The following is a 22,033-nucleotide window of genomic DNA, read 5'->3' on the forward strand; positions in this document are numbered from 1 at the left end:
CTTTTACCAAAACAATATAGCTAACGTGTACTGACTGCTAAGAACTATGCCAAGCACCAGCATAAGACATTTTAAATGTTATTTCGTTTAGTACTTACACAATCATAAGGTAACTATTATCCGCATCCTGCAAAAAAATGAAACTGATATCTACTTTCATAAATGACCTTATCCAAACTTCAACAGTAAGGAACAGAGAGAGTACTAGAAACAAGATCTCTCTCAAAAAAAGATGGTTTTTATACATTCAAGTCTGATTTTTACTATCAATATGAAGTGAATCTTTTCTTTGACAGTTTATAATCTTCATTTTGGCTATTAATGACAAAACGTAAGTATGATTTTCAATGAAGATTATTAAAGTTATTAATGACTATGCTTTCATAAGCAATTATACTGCAAGTTTATCAAATTAGGAGATAGCAGTCTGTTACTTGTAAAACCTTGACACACAGGACTTCAAATAACCTAGAGTTAAGTCACACTGCCAAAAATTTATCTATAAATTAGAAGAAAATGGCTTAAATAAGAAAAGTCTGCATAAAGTATCCACTTCACTGTGCAAGATATAAAGTGACGCATTTTAATAGTATAAAACTATATACAGAATTAGTATCCCTTTAATTGATAGCTAAATTTATAATTTCAAAATGATACATATACTATTTTCTGTAAAATCTTCCTCCTTACAAATCATAATTTTGGCCCAGAGGATCAACCCACTGCCAACACCATGTTAAACTGGAAAAACACTCACACCAGGCAGAGTGCTGCAGGATTTTATATGTATCTCTAACTGTACCCTAAAGCTAAGTACATCCTTGCCGCGAATGACCCCATTAGGCAAATAACTGAATGTGGAAAAGGTAAGAGCAAACATACATTAACTTTTATAATAGTTTCATAAATAATACCCAGTGTGATAAAAACTATACTTCCAGATTTTCAGAGCAACCTTTTAAAGTTATTTTATAAGATGTGTCCATGAATCAAAGGATCTTTATTTATAATTATAACTGAAAACATTCAGATTCTCTTTAGAAATTATAAAGGCAAAAAATTTTAAGCTATTCATATAAATGCTAACATTTCAGAAACAGTATAATAAAAACTCTTTCTAACTGTATAGTGATATAAACAAATGAAAATTAGGAAATAAAATGAGTATTGACCAGATTACCTGTTTCTTTCACGGTAAGAGTAGAAAGATGTGCAAACAACTATTTCTATTAAGATGATTGGGAGCAGATCAGCTAACAGATGATTCTGTAGAGCTGCGTTTCTGTAGTATTTTATTTTACAGACTTAGCTTCCATTGAGAAGCTAAGCTTTGGGTCTGCTCCCCAGGAAAACGTATGACCATATTAAAATTCAGCACATAATTCTGGGGAAGAGAGATTTATAGAAACCATGATACCCACACTTGGACCTTTTGATTACGAGCAATTCTTAATTAAGGAATACTGCAAACTATATTCAGAAAAAGACAAGTGTTTTATAACTTTCCCTCTTTGCCTCTTTTATTTTATTCCTTTCCTATTTACCAGCCTAAAATATGACCATTAGTATAGCAATGGTGAACATGAAGTTTGGTTTCTCTGTCTCTGTAGGCTGACTCTAGAATACCTGCCTTTTCTTTTTCCAGCAAACTGTTTACATACTTTTATAAACTCATTTTCCTCCCCAAATGTGAATGGTGTCTCCAATCACAGTATGAATATTATCACATTTCTAGAAACACATGGTCTTCCATGAAATGAATGTCAGGATTTCCTGCAGTTCTGAACAAGTAGAAATGTAATAATTTTTATAATATAAGCTCTCTTTTAAAATTAAGTTAAACAGTCCCTGGCTGGATAACTCAGTTGGTTAGAGTGATGTCCCAATATGCCAAGGTTGTGGGTTCGATCCTCAGTTAGGGCACATAATCACCAATGATGCATAATAAGCAGAACAACAAATTGATCTCTCTCTGTCTCAAAATGATCAATCAATCAATAATTAAGATTCCATTTAAAAAATTAAATTAAATTAAATATACTGATTAGTAGTTAAAAAGGTAACAAATATAGTCTTATTTTGATGTAAAATAATTAAATTAAAATATTCCAAATATCTTGGGAACGAAAGTTACTTCTAGTTTATGTTTCATTCAACATCCATTAGGTTTAATGGAGGCCATATTTTCCTTTGTCTTTTATATTCAAACTAGAGGCCCAGTGCACGAAATTTGTGCACTTGAGGGGAGGTCCCTCAGCCCGGATTGCGAGAGGGTGCAGGCCAGGCTGAGGGACCCTAACGGTGCACAATCGGGGCCAGGGAGGGATGCGGGAGGGCTCCAGGGTGTGTCTGGCCCATCTCCCTCAGTCCCAATCGGCTGGACCCCAGCAGCAAGTTAACCTACCAGTCGAAGCGTCTGCTGCCTGGTTGTCAGTGCACATGATACCGAGTGGTTGAGAGTCCTCAGCATATCATTAGCATATTATGCTTTGATTGGCTGAATGGCCAACCGGACAACTGGACACTTAGCATATGAGGCTTTTATTATATAGGATTAAGTAATATGCTACAAGTGATGCTTTGCACTTAGGTAATACAAATTTTTAATAATTCTAGTTGCAGTTTATGCCTTATCAAAATATACACCTTCTACATCTGCAACTTTTAAATATCAAAAGAATTAGTGTGACTACGGTTTCCATTGCTTCCTGTGGGTGTCATCTTACATAGAACACTAGCCCATCCTTCTCCTGAATGTAGAAACATCTTTGTTCTGTGACATCAAAAGGAAGGCAGTAAGAATCCTGTTTTTAAACAATTTGTCAAGAATAAAAGTTTGCAGGTCTTTTAAATGTCTGTTACCAAAAAATCAATATAGCATGTCCATATTTTGTTTACAGCTACATTAGGAAGAGCAATACACCACTTAGCATTTTTTACAAATATAAAATATAAATGCTTATGTTCAAAAATTATGCAGCCCTAACTTCATTCATTTTCCAGTTACCAGCCAGAAAATCTTGTGTCCTTGACCCTTTCTCTTTCCCCTACATCAATCTGACAGGAATGCCTGCTGGCTCTACCTTCCAAAGACACCTAAGCCCGGCCAGAGTGGCTTAGTTCACTGAGCTTCGTCCTGTGCACCAAAAGGTCAGGGCACATACCTGGGTTACCAATTTGATCCCCAGTGCGGGAGGCAATATGGAAGGCAACCAATCAATGTTTTTCTCTCTCTCAGCATGTCCTCAGGTAAGGATTTTTAAAAAATGATTTTGAGGACACCTAAAATCTGACTACTGCTCACCTTCCTCACTGTGGTGGCCACCATACCACCCTCATCTCCCCTTTTTTAAAAAAAATTGGGGTGACACTGGTTAGTAAAATTATGTAAGTTTCAGGAGTACAATTCTGTAATGCATCATCTGTATATCGTACTGTGTGTTCACCACCCCAAGTCATGTCTCCTTCCATCACCACCACCACCATCCTTAATTAAAACAGCTTCCTAAATGGTCTGCTTCCCCTTGCCTACAGCCAGTCTTTAACACAGCAGTCAGCGATCCTTTAAAAACAGATGAAAAGGTGCCAGTATATAGAGACTGCATCACTCTTCTATTCAAAGCCCCCGGTTGCTTCCCATTTCTATCAGAGTGAAATCCACATTCCTGATCTGGTGATCTGATCTGATCTGATCCGCTGGGCCCCCAGCCTGCAGCCCTTTTTGGGTCCAATCCCACCCCCTCCTTGTCTCTTCCTTCCTGACTCCACTCCAGCCCCCTGGCCCTAAGCAGTTCACTGAACAAGTCAAGCTGTCTGAGGCCACATGACCAGCTCCCTCACATCTTTCCATCAAGTCTTCTCAATAAAGCCTGTTTGATCACCTTATTTAATACTACAGCCTGCCTCATTCCCTTCCTCCTTACCCAGCTCCCCTCTTATTTTCATACTATTTACCATCTAACAAACTAGGTAATCTATTTATGTTTATTCTTATTTGTCTGCTTACCTTCCCATGACCTTAAAATATAAGACCCACAGGGCCAGGACTTTCTACATGTTTTGTTCAGTGTACAGAGACTAGCCTGTAAGTGTTCAATGAATGTTGAATTTTTTAAAATATATTTTATTGATATTTTACAGAGAGGGAGGGATAGGGATAGAGAGTTAGAAACATCGATGAGAGAGAAACATCGATCAGCTGCCTCCTGCACACTCCCTACTGGGGATGTGCCCGCAACCAAGGTATATGCCCTTGACCGGAATCGAACCTGGGACCCTTGAGTCTGCAGGCTGACACTCTATCCACTGAGCCAAACCGGCTAGGGCGAATGTTGAATTTTTTTAAAGTCCAACTGCTTGGTGGTCATCCAGCTCTCAACAGGGTTATCACACATAATAGATTACGTCCCTAAAAATGGAAAGGTCCACTCCTAAGTCCCCCCCAACATTTAAGATATATGTTCACACAAAAGCTTGTATACAAATATTATTAGCAGCATTATTCATCTGCAAAAAGTAGAAATAATCCACATGTCCTATAACTGACAAGTGGATTAATGAAATGTGTTATATCAATAAGATGGAGTATTATTCAGGAATAAAAAGGAATGAAGTATTGGCATATACTACAAAATGATTAACCCTTGAAAATACTACGCTAAGTAAAAGGAGTCAGACACACAAAGCTATAGACTGGATGATTCCATTCAAAGGAAATGTCCAAAACAGGCAAATCCTTAGCGACAGAAAGTAGATTAGTAATTGCCAGGGGAAGGCCAGGGGAGTGACCGCTAAAAGGCACAGGGTTTCCTTCGGGAAGATGAAACTGTTTTGGAGTTGAATAGCAGTGATGGATTCATAATCATGTGAGAACACTAAAAAGTAATTATATACTTCAAGAGGGTGAATTTTATCTCATTTTCTAAAATTCAAACAAAACCAAGTAAAATGGAGAGAACTGTTGATCTGAATGCCCTCTGCTCACTAGTAAGGGAAGGCCATACCTGCTCGCTGTACTAAGTTCTAAGACTTCCACCTACCAACTTATCACAGCAAAGGGGGAGGGTGCCATTTGTAAGTAGCAGCAAACAGGACTTCCCCTCAGATTCACTCCATTCAAACCCTGTCATCATCCCACCTTCATCACGGCCACCTCTCACCATGGTCCACCACCTCTCTCTCAACTAACTTGGGAGCCTTAGACTCACCTCCTACTTTCACTCTTGCTCCCTGCAGTGTTTCTACACAGCAGTTACTGTTCTTTCTGAAAATGTGCATTAGATCACTTCCCTCTCTTGCTCAAACCCTTCAATGACTTCCTCACACACTCAGATTTTACCCTTAAGTCCTCACCATGGACTACAAAGCCCTACACTGCACTACCATTCCAGCCCCGAGGGCCTCTTCCTGTTTCTTCAATACGCCAAGATCAAACCGGCCAGACGGCAGGTCTCTGCACTTGCAGCTTCGCCTGGAATGCTCTCCCCCACCCAGGTGAGTGAATGGCTCACTGCATCATTTGTCTCACATGATGCTTAATGTCATCTCCTCAAACAGGCCCTTCATTACAACGAATGAATGAATGAATAAATAAATAAATAATTAAAATAACACCCTCTGTCACTCTGACCTCTCAGCCCGAATCTGCTTTATTTCTCTTCATAGCACTTACCACATTTGTTTTATTTTGCTGGTGTCTGTCTACCCTAATAAAAAGTAAACTCCACAAGGTAGTAAACTCTTGTTCACTGATGTATCCTCAACACCAAAACCATGCCTGGTACCAGGAAAGTACACAGCATTTCTTCAATGACTGAACTTATAGGCTGAGTTAGTAAAAGTGCATTCTTCAGTGGAAAATGTACTCATCTGCCATACTTTTTAAAATTTCAATAAGCAAAGAGTTAGCAATTTGGACAGAAAACAAGTCGGTATTTTACAAAATTGCCTTTCATCAAAAAGTCCACAAATTTATAGGACAAAATACATTTGTCACATTATGGACCTAAATCCAGTTGAATAGTGTAGTCAAATATTAACTATGAGGGTAACACTCACGCTGGATAATCAAGTCTGATTGCTCTCCATCAAACTGCTCTCTTAATCTCACATCTTAATAAGTAGATCCATATGGATGTGGACCTCTTACAGGTCCTTTAAATACTCAAAACCCTACTCATCTTTAATGACAACATGCTTCAAATGACAACAACATCCATCTCACGCCCCAAGGAACCTGCATATTTCTCCTACCCCAGGTGAGTTCCTCAGCCCTAAACTCTACTTCCTAGCTATCTCAGACCCATCCCCTCAGCTCCACTCCCTGTGCATTACTCACTTCTCAGTTGGGGTCCTCACCTGGAATCTCCCTTCCATTCAGATCTCCCTTTTGATGTAGCCAATACAATGCTACCAAAGTGATTTCTCTATAATACAAATCCAACGTCTTTACCCCTTCTTATAAACCTTCAGTGACTTCATGTACCTTCCAAGAATATTTTCAACTCCTGACTGAGCCTCATCCCCCATCACTGCCCTCCTATTCCCACCTCCACCACATGGTGCTTTAAGATAATCCAGCCACAGGGAACTCCTTAGTTTCCAAATACATCATTACCTTGCTTTCCTTTATTTTCCAAATGTTTCCTCTCTGTCTAAAACACTCCTTTCTACCCTTCTCTGCCTAGTGAACGTTTAACTCTCTGCTTAGATGTCAATTCCAGAGGACTTTCCATGGGTCTCTGACTTAGATATCCTCCCGCAGGACTTATAATTACCATATATTGAATCGATACTCTTATAATTCAATTTGCACTATGTTTTGTTTTCTCTGTCTTCTACTAGACTGTGAGCTCCCTGAGAGCAGGTCTATAGCTTATTCACCTTCATTCCACACGGCCTGACACATGCAAGGGACTGTTAAATGAGTGATTTATGAAGGGGGGAGAGAGGAGAAGGGGGAAGGCAAGGAGAGAGAGAAGAAAAAGGAGGAAGGAAAAGAAGGAGGGCAAGAGGAGAAGAGGGGAGGGGAAGCGGGAGTAAGAACATGCACACAAGCAAAGGGCATTTAAAAAGGCATTTGTAATCAACCCATTATTTGTATATGACTGAAGCCAGTGAATACTGGAGAAACTGATACATCCGAAAAATCCATCTCCCTAGTTCTAAGTACAAACATCTATAGCACTTACTCCGTAAAGATTCTGAAATGTCTAGCCTTCCCATTTCACGTGAAAGTTTACAATGGCCCTGGCTGGGTAGCTCAGTTGGTTAGAAAACCTCCCTGATACACAAGGTTGTGGGTTCAATCCCAGGTCAGGGCACATATAAGAATAAATAAGTGGAACAAATCAATGTTTCTCTCAATCTCTCCCCCTTCTTCTCTTTCTCTAAAATAACAATAAATAAATAAAAGAAACTTTACCACAATGTAATGTTAATATAGATGCAGGAAAAAATAAGTAGGAAATGAATCTGATATAATTAAGTCTTAGAATAACTTAGAAACTTTAATAGTCTGTCATTTCTTGATAATGTGCTATCACTGATGTTGAAAGGGCTATCAAAAGTATGAAAAATAGCCCTGGCCAGTTTGGCTCGGTGGATAGAGCGTCGGCCTGCGGACTTAAGGGTCCCAGGTTCGATTCCGGTCAAGGGCATGTGGGCACATCCCCAGAGGGGGGTGTCCAGGAGGCAGCTGGTCAATGTTTCTCTCTCATTGATGTTTCTAGCTCTCTATCCCTCTCCTTTCCTCTCTGTAAAAAATCAATAAAATATATATATTTTTTTAAAGTATGAAAAATAAATACAATATAACACCTACGTCATAATCTATGTTAAAAGCACAAAAGTTTGTTAGTCAGATTTCTCAAAAACACACTGGACAAAAATATCGCAAGACAGAGTATACCAATCTTGAAGATAGCACTACAAGAAAATTCCTTCTAAAACATATAATACTTAACATATTCACTGTATTTATTTTGGGATTTAAAGCAACCACCAAAAGAGCACTTTTACCTCAAAACAAATGTCACAATAAAATTTAAAAATTTTTTGTGACTAATAGAACATAAACTTAAAAGTTTACTTCACTTTTAAAAAATTATTATGCTTTAAAAATCAGTTAAGATTTTAAGCATCATTACTTCTTCTTGTTGCTAATTCTCACCTGAGGACATTTTTCCCATTGAGAGAGAGTGGGAGGGAGGGAGGATGAGACACATCCACTGGTTGCCTCCAGCAAGCACCCGGACCAAGGACCAACTGACCAAATAGGGCCAGGGAGCGAGCCCAAAACCAGGTACTTGCCTTTGTCGGTAATCAAACCTGGAACTCTTTGGTTTGATGCTCTAACCATTGAGCACACCAGCCAGGGCTAAGCATCATTACTTTTAAGCTGTACTGTCAGAAGCATAACTACAGTGATTCCCCCCCCCTTTTAATTAACTTATTGGGGGTGACACTGGTTGTTAACAAAATTATATGGGTACAGGTGCACAATTCCACAACATCTGTACACTGTATTGTGTGTTCACCACCTCAATCTTCTTCCATCAACATTATACACTCCACCTCCTTACATCAAGTATAAATATGTTTGGTAAGAGCTAATGAATGGCATAAATCCCTCTACAAGGCTGTTGTCATTACAATAGGGAAATTAGGAGCATGGAAAAAATTTAAGTCCAAAATAATCAATACTAAATACTTTTTGAATTGCAATTTTTTTTAAAGCAAAATACCAATCATGGGCAGCCTCTCAACTTTCATCACACAAGAAATTAAGCTGTAAGAAATTAAGTAAGTTTAAGGTTAAAGTTTCCAACATACTTTCTTTTTTTTTTTAAACACACATTGAAAAAAAGAGAAGAAAAAGGAAATGAAAGAAAGAAAAGGAAAAGGAAATTTAAATCTAAAACACCTTCAACTTACTACATTTCTTTTAACCAAAGATTAACAGAGTTCCTAACAGGCCAGGCACTACTTTGGGAATTGTGACAAATTACAACATGTATTCCAAATGTAATCCTGTGTTATTCAGCTTCTGAATGTATTACCTATTATTCAACCCAACATTTTTCTTAAGAAATTCTTATCCAACATCAAGCAAGGTATACATTTTTCTTAACAAACGCACTTGTCACTGTTTTACACAGGTCACAGGCGTTAGTCACACCTGTGACTAACAAAAAGGGATTCCTTTATGAAACATCCCTGGTTGTCTTTTTGTTTACATGAAGGTGAGCTAGGAATTCAGCAGATACACACATTTTAGGTGTTTTAAGCACCTCAAACTCAAGAAGGAAAAGCCTAACAAATCACTGGATTGAACATAATCCCTTTGTATAGCTGAAAAACATTTCAGCAGCCACCGCTTTTTCTTTCTGCCATAAACACAAGCCTTACAAATTTTAAAAGCACTCCTGCCTCTGAAGAAAAGCGAAGTAAACTTGTTTAAAAATAGTCCAAAGGAACTGTCAAAAGTGGACGGCATTTACATTTAGACAGACGAACAGTTGCACTTCTGTCCTTGTGCACACACTCTACCTGCTCCACACGCACTTCTGAACGTGGATGAAAATACTGCTGCCCCCAAGTCCCACCAGTTGAACCTGGACACCCAGGGGCCCAAGGCTTTTCTCCTAAACTGTTTAACAACATCACAGCGTCCAATCACACCGTCTCCACCGGGAACAAACAGCCTGCACTCGCACTGCTGTCACTTCTTCCACCAATGAAGCAAATTCCACTTCTCGGACAATATCCTCCTTCAGTTAACACGTTCACATTTCAGAGGAACCTGGCCATCGGTGTCATCGCAAAGCAACACTACACCTGACAATTCCCAGACCAGATGTAGTTCAACAAAGACGTACACACGGAGCCCTCCTACATCCCTGGAAATGCCAGGAACAGGTGCCATCTCCGAGCTGTGCAAAGATCATCAAAATCCCCTTTCAAAAAAATCTTTGCGCCAAGATGATATTTTCGTGGCCAATCAAGTAGGTCCGCTAAAAGCTCACGGCACGGTTCACACCATCAATGGGGTTTCCTTACATCCGTGTAACCGCTAGAACCCCAATGCAGTTCAGGTTCTCGAGTCGGGTTACGTGACCTGCTTTTTCTGCTTTACCCTTAGAAACACTCTCCTGCATGCAATTATTCCCTCTCATTTCCGGCAAAAAGAGGCGCCCGAAACACGGGACAGCCACCCTCAGTGCGAGATCCCCAAAACTGGCTCCAACTCCTGGGCACCGCGCACCGACAACCGCCCCACTAACTCTCGTCGCCCCCCCCCCCCCCCGAAAAGGGCTCGCACCCTAAGCCCAAGCCCAGCGCTCGGAGGGCCCAGCGCACGCCCTCGACCCGACCCCTCACTTCCTGGATTCTGCGGCCCCAGAGGTTCCTTTTCCGCAGCGATCTTACCTTCATGGTGATGCCGGGACCGCGGCGCCCTCCAAAACACCAGATTCACCTGCACCTGGGGGGACACAAAAGGCACCGTCACCGCCACGGGCACCCCCGGCCCCCCCCCCCCCGCCCGCCCCTGCGCGGGCGGAGGCGGAGAAAGACCGCGGGGCCGCGAGAGGCCGATGCGGGGCTCGCCTGGCCTCGCCACCGCACACCCCGCCACCCACCCACCCGGCTCGGCAGCTCAGCGTCCCCATTGTCGGGACCCGCCGGAGTTTCTCGGCTCCGACAATGACGCCATTTCTGTCAAAGAAGAAACTCACAACAAGCCGGGCCGGCCGGGCCTCTGCGCTCCCTGCTTCCGAGGAACCTGCCCGCCCCGGGCCGCTGCCCACGTCCCGTCCCGAGGCGGGGACGGACCGACCGACAGGACGAGCGGACCCCGTGGGCCGGCCGCGGGGACAGGGGACGGGAGAAGAGGCCGGAGGCGGCTCAGCGACTCCGCGCTCGCCGGGCCGCCGCCGGGGCCCTCGCCGACCCCGGGAGCGCGGCCGCCAGGCCGGGACGACCGCGGGGGGGCGGGGGCGCCGCAGGCTGAGGCCAAGGGTTCGGGCGCCCGGCGAGCCCACCGCGGCGATCCTCCCGCGCGTTGGCCGGGCCCGGGGACTCCCCGAAGGACCCCCCGACGAGCCCGCGGACGCCTCCGAAATGCCCTACCTTCGTCGGAGGCCAGCGCCGAGCTCAGCGCGTCCAGGGTCCCCTCCCCGGCTCCCCCCCAAAACCAGCAGGCCCGGGGGAGAGATGGGGAGACGCGCGGCGCGTCCAGCGGGGCCGAGGCTGAGGCTCCGGCTCCTCCTCCTCCCGCGGCGGCGACTGGTACCTTTGTTTGGCGGCCGCTCGGGTTCCCTCGCTGGGGGGAGGGGGACGACGAAAAACCCTCCCGGACGGGAGCCCGGGCCCCCGTCGCGCTGCCCCCCAGAGGACGGCGGCCACAGACCCTCCTGCGGCTCGCTCCGGGGAGAGGTCCAGGCGGCGGCCGTGGCGGCGGCCAGCTAAGCTTCAGAGACTCCTCCGCTCCGGCGCCCAAGCTCCTCACTCCGGACTCGACTGACGGGCAAACATCGCTCCCCCCGCCCGAGCCCCCCCGCTTCCCTCCGCTCTCCACTCCCCTAAGCTGTCTCCCCTCCCCTACCTCTTTCCCGGATGGCCTCTGAGACGACCGCGGATTGGCCAGGGTGTCTTAGAACCCGCCCACACTTCGTTGTTATTGGCCCTTGGGATACAAACAACGACGCCATTTTCCCACCAGTTCTATGGAAACAGAAAGTGACGCCCCAAAGCCTACCGGGAAATGTAGTCCGACCCGGGGCGCCCGGGTGCGAGCCCTCGCCCGCGAGAACTGCAAGACCCGCAACGCCCCGCGCCTGCGTGAGACGGAGGGGGAGGGAGAGGGAAAGGGGCGGGGCGACTGTGCAGGGAGGTGGTGGCGGCGCCTGCGCAGTGGGACCGGGATGGCGCATTTTCTTGCACAGAATAATGCGGCGGCGCTGGCGGCCGAGGAGGGCGGAGAGTTCCTTGATGAAGTAGGGGGAGGGATTCATGGAAGCGTCGGGAGGAGCCCGGGTGTGAGCTATAAAGTGGGAAGTTGATGCGGGGCCCAGCTACTCCCGGACCGGTGGCGCGGAAGCTGTGATCTCATCGCTGAACCGTGAGCAGCAGTGGTGGCTGCAGGCGGGCGGGGGGGGACCGGATGGGCAGGAGGGCGGGGTCTGGAGGAAAGAAAGAAGGATGGTGAGGCCCCGGATGCTGAACCTGATTGGGTCCGAACGTTCTGCGTCCCCTCGCGGGCGAAGGGGAAGAACTGGAGGGGCCGGATCGGGGCGGAAAGGGGCATCGGAGCAGAGAGGAAGCGGAGCCTCGCGGGCCCGGCGACCCTGCAGGCGGAGCGGATGCTGGAGGCTCCGGGCCCCGCCGCGGTGGAAAGTCGGCCTCGGAGGAGTTGTTCAACCCCCCGCCCGCTTCTCGGGTCGTTCTCTGCAGACCCGTCGTCGGCCGGAAAGGGTGCCTGCGCTTCCGAGCTGCGCTGACATTTGTAGGTCTCTCTGTAGCCATTCTGACACCAGATCCTTCCCTTGATCTTTTTTTTTCCATGCGCAAATGTGCGCGCCCCGATTTCACCCTCGAATGCGTTAGAGAGCAGTTTCCGTTCGCTCGCTCAGTCCGCGTACTCACTGAACGCCTACCGGGCGGAGGAACCGGTCCGGCTCCTCCCTGGGTGGACCTTGCCTAGTGGGAGACCTCAGCCCTGTCATTTGCACGCACAGGCGGGTGCGGAAGGGCAGCAGCGGCGAGTGCTGGCTGCACGGTGATAGGGGATCGGAGATAGACCGTGCGGTTAGGGACCTCGGGGAGGGCTTTACCGAGCCCGGGAGGATCGACCTGAGAGGTGAGGGGTTGGCTGCGGGTAAATAAGGAAAGAACATTTCAGACCTAAAGAAGAGCACGCTGGAAAGCCTTCTGTCAAACGGGAGCTTTTGAAATACGGGGAACTGAGGCGGGAGGAGCAGGGACCCAGATCCTTACACACTGTGTTAGGGAGTTTGGGGTTGGTTTGTGTGTTTTTCCAGTGGAAAGAGAGATAAGACTTCCCTTCGAAAGATTTCAGTTTTACAAAGATCACTAGCTCATGCAGGGAACCCAGCTAGGAAGTTACTGCAATAGTCACACGGAGGAGGGAATATGTTTTTGTATTTGTCATTCATCCGTTGTTTGAGTAAGTTTAAAGCAGTTTGCGTTTTGAAAGTGAGTAGTTTCGGACTCACATAGACATTCTGTAGTATTCATCAACCTGAAAGTAAATTAATAGAGCTACAGCCTGGTGTGCTAATTTTTTTTTGTTTTACCTACATATTCAAGAGTAGGCTACAAAAAAACACACTTTTCGATTCTTAAGTATGTTTTTTTAAGGGGAGTGAGAGGGTGAGAGAGAGAAACATCGGTTGCCACCCACCCCCACCCCTACAGCTGATGGAGTCTGCAACCTGGGCATGTGCCTTGGGGGAGGAAGATCAACCAATTGAGCCACACAGACAGGCCAGGGCATGCACTTTCCAGTTCTTTAAGTTCATAATCCTGAAGACAAAAAATCATTGTCCAAAGAATCAAAAGAAAGCAGATAAAGGGCAAAAACCTGAAATGTGCCAAAGATGTCGGAGCAATTAGAAAACTCCTAATGTGGGGACAAATAAAACTAGATTTTTACAGGACAGGAGAGTAGAGATTCAATAGTAAAGGAGGATTCTAGGCAGACCATGAGTGATATGCTAGGAAATATCAAAGTAAATGTAAATTTACGAAGAATAAAGGAAGAGAATATTTTTAATAATGCATGTCTTGTCTTAAATCAGGATCTCTGAAATGGACTGATTGTAGTGAAAATACAGGAGGGAAGTCTCCCCTTAAATTATATATAGTGTATAAAACATTTTAATATTCATAGAAACAAGTATGTTTACTAATTTGTATAATCAATGATATATAGAAGAATCTAAATCTGTGGGTTTGTTTTAACATTGATTTGACAACAACATAAGCCTTTCACGGTTGAGTAAATATAAAAGGTTTAATACAAGTTTTATTCCTTAAAATCCAGGTGAACACTGACCAATCACTTGAATGAAAACTTTCCTTTTTTTTAATGCGATATAATTGATATATCATAGTTCACCCGTGTAAAGTATACAATTAGGTGGGTTTTAGTGTACTGACAGAGCTGTACAACCACCACCACAATCTAATTTTTGAACATTTTGATGGCCCCCAAAAGAAATATCGCACTCATTAGTAGTCACTCCCTAGCCCCCCTACCCTAACGTTACCTAGGCAATTGTTAATCTACTTTCTGCCTCTATAGATTTGCCTGTTTTGAATAGTTCATGTAAATGGAATAGTACAATATGTAGTCTTTTTTGACTCGCTTCTTTCACTGAGCATAATGTTCTCAAGATTTCATACCCATAGAATTTTCTTTTAAAATGAAACAAAGTCTGGCTTTACAAATACCTTGAGATACAAATTCCTTTGCAGTTTGACACTCAACGATAATTTAATTAATGAGATCATATTTATGATTCTCTTTTTTAACAGATCATCTTTGAAATCCAACAACAATGGAGAAGACTCAAGAAAAAGTCCAAAGAATTCTTCTAGAACCCTACAAGTACTTGCTTCAGTTACCAGGTAGCGGTTCAGTAGGTTTTACATAGTAGGGGTCATTCACATGTTAGCCTTCAGACTCACATAGGCATTCTGTAGTATTCATCAACCTAAAACGAAATTAATAGAGCCATGGCCTGGTGTGCTAAATTTTTTTATTATGTTTCACCTACATACTCAACAGTACACTACAGAAAACACACTTTTCAATTCTTAAATATTTCTTTAATTGATTTTTAGAGAGAGGGGAGGGAGAGGGTGAGCGAGAAACATCTATTGCCACCCACACCAAACAGGGTTGGTTTTACATAGTACTGATCATTTGAATGTTAGAATTCAGAAAAGGTTTGCCAGCTCTTAAGATTTTTATATTTAAGGTCATGCATATGAGAAAAGTGATTATTTGTTATTAAAAGGGACATTTTTGAGGTACCCTTAAAAAATATGCAAGTATATAACATACCTAAAAATTAAAAATACTTAAAACATTGGAGTACCTTTTTGGGGGTTTTATTATTTATGGATGCCACACTTTCCTCTTCCCTACTAGATTAAGGAAACAAAAGTGACAATAAATTAGTTCAACAAAGACGTAGACACGGAGCCCTCGTACATCCCCGGAAATGCCAATCTGTGCACCAACAAAAAGCTTCCGTTACCTTCCATGCTCATGTTTGCACCATCACACGCACACTCCATTTCCCACACTACCATTTTCTTTAACAGCCAAATAGTCATGCATCTAAATCACGTTACTTAAAAGCATAACCCACATTGTTCCTATATAAAGATGGGCCACCTGGTCATGGCTTCCTACGGTTACGCTTGCCTAATCATGTTTATGTGTATGTACATGTTTTGATGTTTTTTTTAACTTTGGAAAAATGATGATAGTAAAAATTCAGACATATAACAAGTGTAAGTTCTTAGAATGAAATTCACTTATAAACCAGTTACTTGGACCTGAAATACTCCTTCTCATAGAAAAGGGAATACTTCAGGCCATGGCACTGTTACTTTTTGGTAGGAAAGCGGCAGAGCTGTCCATTCTCTGAAACTTTAATTTAAAGGAATGCTAGATAATTTTAAGAGGTAATTGTGTGAGGTAATTCAATAGCAACGTACATTTCCTTAAAAATACCTATGTTCTCAACAACAACAAAAATGCCTATGTTCTCTGAAATTGACAGTGCTAATTAACTGCCACTAACTAGGCTGTCATCCTTTCAAAAGGAATGAATTAGATTAAAATTCCTAACCCCCCCCCCCTTTCCATTCCAAAACTGTTGATACAAGTTAAGATGAAAGTGATGGGCTGCTGAAGGATTCAGAACCTCTTTTGCCTGCCCTGATGTTACGGTTGCAGGGTTTAGAATGTGAATTTTGACAGAAGGGGCCAGTAGGGGCCCAGCACTGGAAGGTCTCCAGTGGGTAATGGATTGATGGGGTTGGATTTATCAAGTCTGATCTGCTTAAGAGTAAATTTCTGAAATGTTTTTTATAATTAAAGTGTTAACTTTATTGCCACATTTTATTCTTTAATTGCAGGTAAGCAAGTGAGAACCAAACTTTCACAGGCATTTAATCATTGGCTGAAAGTTCCAGACGACAAGCTTCAGGTATCTAGGCAATTCCAATCCCCCCCCCCCCCCTTTTTTTTCCTGCTTTGGGTAGAGAGAGAGTGAGAAACATTGTTTTGTATATTTTATGCCTCCATTGGTTGATTCTTATATGCACCCAGGCTGGGATCGTGTATCGGGACGATGCCCTAACAAACTAGGCTACCTACACAGAGCCACTAACCGCATTCTTAATCCCCAAGAAATTTATGCCATCACGTAGAAATACTCCTAGCTCTTAATTCTGTTTAATGCTCATGCAATCTATTGTTTTCATATTGAGGTTGCTAAGGCACCTGAGACCATCATAATCTGTTAATATAGTAGTTCAGATATGAAAAAAATGAACTTTTCAACTGTCTTTTTGTTAGATTATCATTGAAGTGACGGAAATGTTGCATAATGCCAGTTTGCTCATCGATGATATCGAGGACAACTCGAAGCTCCGACGTGGCTTTCCCGTGGCGCACAGCATCTATGGGATTCCGTCTGTCATCAATTCTGCCAATTATGTATATTTTCTTGGCCTAGAGAAGGTCTTAACTCTTGATCACCCCGATGCAGTTAAGCTTTTTACGCGCCAGCTCTTGGAACTCCATCAGGGACAAGGCCTGGATATTTATTGGCGGGATAGCTACACCTGTCCCACGGAAGAAGAGTATAAAGCTATGGTGCAGCAGAAGACGGGTGGACTGTTTGGATTGGCGGTAGGTCTCATGCAGTTGTTCTCTGATTACAAAGAAGATTTAAAGTCACTACTTGATACACTTGGGCTCTTTTTCCAAATTAGAGATGATTATGCTAATCTACACTCCAAAGAATATAGTGAAAACAAAAGCTTCTGTGAAGATCTCACGGAGGGAAAGTTCTCGTTCCCCACTATTCATGCTATTTGGTTGAAGCCTGAAAGCACGCAGGTGCAGAACATCTTGCGCCAGAGAACCGAAAACGTAGACATTAAAAAATACTGTGTACATTATCTTGAGAGTGTGGGTTCTTTTGAGTATACGCGGAATACTCTGAAAGAGCTTGAAGCTAAAGCCTACAAACAAATTGATGCGCTTGGTGGCAACCCTGAACTGGTAGCTCTAATTACGCAGTTAAGTAAAATGTTCAAAGAAGAGAATTAGTAATATTAAGCCATTCTCGATTAGGCCTGACAGCTTGTTTGAGTTGGTTATTTTTTTGTCTCTTAGCCTATCTTTTTATAAATTTGGAGCAAGCTGTTTGTCCCTAAGAACTGAGCGGACAGGGGCGGTGTCATGTAGAGCCACTCTGTAATCATTGTACAGAATTGAAGGAACCGAGGGGAGTCACATTGAAATAGGCGTCATGTGAATGTCGCAGTGTGCTGTGTCGGGTCTCTGTGGCCAACTCTGCCATGAGTGTTTGATTGATTCTGTCAATAAAGAATTCGACTTCCGTCTTCTCTGCACTGGGAGCAGCGCTCCTCTTCCCCTGAACATGGCCGCCTGCGCCAAGTTGGTCTCCCCCCCTCCTCCGTCAGGAGCGCCTCTGGGCTGCTGCGGGGGTCGGTGCGTGCAGTGGTGCTGAGACGACCGGAGACACTGAGGTGAGAGCCTCAGCAGCCTGCCAGCCCCACGTCCCCTGACCTCGCTTACTTCCAGTCGCAGCTTCCAAACCAGCACCATCTCAAGGGACATCGACGCAGCAGCCAGGTTCCCCGGGGCTGGGACTGGGGCTGGGGCTGTGTTTGGGAGCCTCCTCACTGTTATGCCGGGAACCCTTCTCTGAAGCAACAACCCTTCAGGGCCATTCTGGGCTCTGCCCTCTCAGAGACTGTGGGGCTGGTGCCTGATGGTGGCCTTGCTCTCCCTCTGCCATGTGACATTGCTGTCTCCACCTCATATACCTTCTCCCGTGCCTGGTCTGCCCTGTATGTTCCTTTCCTATATCTCCCCAGGCAACCAGGGGAAAGTGGCTGGCTCAGGATTTGACAGTGGGAAGACAGTAATAATAAGAAAAGAAAAAAAAGAAGCTTCTAGGAATATCAGTACTTCTAACTAGACTGTATGGGCAGTTCCCACTTCATCTACCCCGTTCCAAGCCAGTAGCTACTTGGGACCAGTTTCTATATCTCGCTGGCCCATAGACATGGGAATGCCTCTTCCTAAATGTTGCTGCTTAGGGTATCAGTCTCCCCCCGGAAATTCCCGCGAAAGGCTCTCATGAGAAGGCTGATAGTAACAAACAGCACCAAGAAGTCTCCCCTCATGCTGGCCCAAGTTGGTTGGTTGGTAAGTAACTGGTGGCCCCAAACTGATTAGTATCTGGGTACAACAACGTCTGTCCATTTGGAAAGAAAAAAAGGACATGGAGAAGTATTTTAAGAAGGAGCCTTGAAACCTTTGTCTATTTTCCCAGGGTTAGTAGTAAAAATCATAAAAGAGCAGTTTGCTCACTTGAGAAGGAAATGCCCTTTTCCTTCCCACGCACCAGCCCGTTAGAAGGCGGTTGGTGCTTGAATGGAAAGGGAGCTGTGGGCCTCTTTAATCTCTGATTAAAGGAGAGAGAGTGTGAACCTGAGACCTGGTGCCAGCCTGCAGTCGCCAAGGCTATGCCATCAGGCACTAACTAGCTGTCCAGTGCCTTAACCCTGACTCCCTCTTGTGTAATTCCCAGCCCAAACCCCTGGAGCCATCTGTGGCCAAGAGGTAGGAAAAGAGACCTCGGTTACTGTGTTAGACGTTGCTGAATCCCGAAATGAAAGTTGTGCTTCTCAGAAACGTGCGTTTGGCTTATCTCAGATCTAATCACCAGCACCTGCACCTGCAGGAGGCCTTCTCACCAAAGCGCTCAACCCTTTCCCATAAGATGGAGGACACCTCAGTCAGATTTTCAACAATAAAGATAAATTTCTTTTTTAACTGGGTACTGTCTTTACTTTTATGAAAATTTGAATCTTCCATTTTAATTGATACAAGGGAACCTCTTAAAATCATAGGTATTTGTGCGATACTATGGGGATTTGAATTTTGTGGTTAGAAATCCACATTTTGTGGTTAAAAAGAAAAAAAGTATTATTCAGAAAGACTTAATGCTAACTATATAGAGAAATTAAAATATGGCTCTCAGTTTTTTTCTGATTACCATTACGATATCAAAAGCCTGACCTCCTCAAAGTCAGGTCCTGTATCTGCTGCTTTACCTGAAATAACATAATTGAAACAAGCTTATTCTTTCATATCCCTCTGCCCACCTAAACAATGGGATGAAATCACTTTTTCCCCAGCCGTTTTTTTAAACCACCATCTTCACTCTTTAAGTGACCCAGGAGTGTGATTTCTTCCTTACCCTTGCCTCCTGTATCTATCTAGTCCTCCCAAGCCCTATAGCTCTGTCCTTTGTGACTTCTCTTATCTGTTCCATTTTCCCTGTCGTTAACCTGGAACAGGCTTTGTTGCCTGTTGAAATACAGGAAAAGAGTCGCTAACGGACACCACCATCATGTGATTCACATACAGTGCAATTGGCGTTGGACTCTCCAACATGGCCGCACTGACTGCCTTACTGTGTACAGTCTTTGAAAAGCACTCTGTGCTTTCGGAGAATGACCAATTTACTGTCTTTGACTTCCTTTTGTTACTATACATAAAGAGAAATATGTCTGGAGGTCTGATTATTGGCGTAATGAATAATGGGAGGTATTTGGGGGAGGCAGTACTAATGATCATCTGCACAAGTCCTTTGTAAATCTTGCCCAGTCACTTAATAGAAAATGCAAAATGGGAATAAACATTTGAGAAACCAACTTAAAGGTCTGACATTCATGACTTAGATTTAATAAATGATATTCTAGCATGTCAATACTTTTTTTTTTTTAATATATTTTATTGACTTTTTTACAGAGAGGAAGGGAGAGAGATAGAGAGTTAGAAATATCGATGAGAGAGAAACATCGATCAGCCGCCTCCTGCACATCTCCCACTGGGGATGTGCCCGCAACCCAGGTACATGCCCTTGACCGGAATCGAACCCGGGACCCTTCAGTCCGCAGGCCGACGCTCTATCCACTGAGCCAAACCGGTTTTGGCAGCATGTCAATACTTTGCACAGCGGTTCTCAACCTGTGGGTCGCGACCCCTTCAGCGGTCGAACGGCTCTTTCACAGGGGTCGCCTAAGACCATCCCGCATATCAGATATTTACATGATGATTCATAACAGTAGCAACATGACAGTTATGAAGTAGCCACAAAAATAATTTTATGGTTGGGTCACAACATGAGGAACTGTATTTAAAGGGCCAGAAGGTTCAGAACCACTGCTTTACAAGAAAGAAATGATTTATTAAAGCTGTTAGGTTAAATCAACTAACCATAAAGAATTGAACATGTAGCCCTAGCCAGTTTGGCTCAGTGAATAGAGCGTCAGGCAAATAGTGTCACAATTTAGCGGAGAGAAGAAAGTAGTTTACAAAGAAAAGGAAGATTCATGTAACTGTGGTGGGACTGGTCTGAATTTGGTGGATGCCGGTAATTTAAAAAACACTGTGGTCGTTCTCTGCTGAAAGGCAATCTAAAAACTTTAAAGTTAAAAAGCCTACAGCCCTTTTGAGGGCATAGATGGATATCAGTTATTCTGCTTCAGTTTTCTCCTAAGATGGAGCTAAAGGTGTCCTACCTTCCCGCCGTGCAGGGGGGTCGGCCAAAATAAACAGTGATAAACCCTATCTGATCAAGCCCATCGGAAACAAACCTAATAATCTAACAAAGTTAGGTTCATTCACTTGCTGAAACAAAGGGCGGCCACACCCCAGAGGAACTGGGGCGTCTTAAAAAAAAAAAAAAAAAAGCCAGGGAAAGCACAGACTTGGAGGAGTGTAGGTAAGAATGAAGCAGGCTCCAAGGTCCTGTATCCTTGACAACAACAACGTTAAAATAAACAGGGGGCGTTCCAGCTGCCAGCCTCTGTACCGGGAATGGAAAAGCGTCAGGATGATCCCCGCAGCTCACCTCCTCCAGGCAGGACCGGGATATCCCGCTCCATGCTCCCTTCTCACTGATAGGACTTCACCCAGCAGAGCTGCTCAAAGTTTTAGGGAACCAGGTCGCTCGTCTATGTCCCTTTCACTAAACCAGAAAGAGCAGCTTTTTACAGTCACAACGGGTATCCGTGTCGAAACCCACTTTTAACGGAATTCATCAGGAAAGCCACCTCCCTGGTGGTGGTGACCCAGGGTCCCCCCGGTTGGGGTAGTGGCCTCTCTCATCCGCACCAACAGTAACACCACCACCGGCCTCGCGTGCTTGGATCACGAACCGGACCCGCTGCTAAACGTCCCCTTGAGCGTCATCTCCTTGGACACCGACAGGCAACCCCCGCGAAATCTACAGGCGAGAATCTGGCGCTGAGAAAGGAACACGACCGCGGAATCGGCTTATCCCGTAACTGGCTGACTGCCACTCTGCCTTTCGGGTTGGCTGGGTGACTTGCCCCGTTTTGCAGGCATCCTCCCTCCATCCTTGGCGACCATCCATCCGCCCTGCTTCCTGCGGGACCCTCAGACGCGGAGCTGGACCTCACACAGGACTTGGGGCTCGCCCCCGCGGTAACCGGTGACCAGGCACCTGCGCGCTCCCCACGCTGCTCTGTTCTTCGGGCTCGGGAGTCGCCGGCCAGAACCAGGGCAGCTGCGTGGCTGGGTCCGCGAGGGTCCACCGAACCTCTGCCCACCTCGACTCGCAGACCGTCGGGTCTCCACCCCAGCGGCCGTCAATCACCGCGGAGGCGGGACTTCCGGTGTCCCGGCGAGGCACTTCCGACC

General features: G+C 44.6%; 2 protein-coding genes across 10 annotated transcripts in view; one reads left to right on the top strand and one right to left on the bottom strand.

Moving 5' to 3' along the window:
• ARID4B (AT-rich interaction domain 4B) overlaps nucleotides 1-11,528 on the bottom strand; it is a 59,095-nt gene extending 47,567 nt beyond the window's left edge. For 5 of the 6 annotated variants that reach the window (XR_011469346.1, XR_011469347.1, XM_070401346.1 and 2 more), the window contains exons 1-2: nucleotides 11,294-11,528; nucleotides 10,429-10,483 (exon numbers count right to left, since the gene is read on the bottom strand). Coding sequence is in view for 4 of the 6 variants with exons in the window: in XM_070401346.1 (XP_070257447.1) it covers nucleotides 10,429-10,434 (6 nt within the window). In the remaining 2 variants the exon portion in view is untranslated. Of the gene's footprint in view, nucleotides 1-10,428; nucleotides 10,484-11,130 lie in introns of all 6 variants that reach the window. The other variant, XM_070401344.1, reaches the window with a different exon arrangement.
• A 379-nt stretch (nucleotides 11,529-11,907) lies between these two features.
• Nucleotides 11,908-17,682, top strand: GGPS1 (geranylgeranyl diphosphate synthase 1). 4 transcript variants are annotated; one of them, XM_070401123.1, is made up of 4 exons: nucleotides 11,908-12,121; nucleotides 14,560-14,652; nucleotides 16,177-16,247; nucleotides 16,619-17,682. In XM_070401123.1, exons 2-4 carry the CDS (start codon nucleotides 14,583-14,585, stop codon nucleotides 17,375-17,377), a joined length of 900 nt encoding a protein of 299 aa, XP_070257224.1. In that variant the 5' UTR covers nucleotides 11,908-12,121; nucleotides 14,560-14,582; the 3' UTR covers nucleotides 17,378-17,682. The 4 variants fall into 4 exon arrangements, with proteins under 4 accessions (XP_070257224.1, XP_070257223.1, XP_070257225.1 ...); XM_070401122.1 differs by lacking the exon at nucleotides 11,908-12,121 and adding an exon at nucleotides 12,185-12,505; XM_070401124.1 differs by lacking the exon at nucleotides 11,908-12,121 and adding an exon at nucleotides 12,566-12,859.
• Nucleotides 17,683-22,033: the final 4,351 nt, after the last annotated feature.

The sequence above is a fragment of the Myotis yumanensis genome, unplaced genomic scaffold (assembly GCF_028538775.1).
Source record: "Myotis yumanensis isolate MYYU_CA2020_CCGP unplaced genomic scaffold, mMyoYum1.0.hap1 SCAF_22, whole genome shotgun sequence".
Classification (NCBI taxonomy): Eukaryota; Metazoa; Chordata; class Mammalia; order Chiroptera; family Vespertilionidae; genus Myotis; species Myotis yumanensis.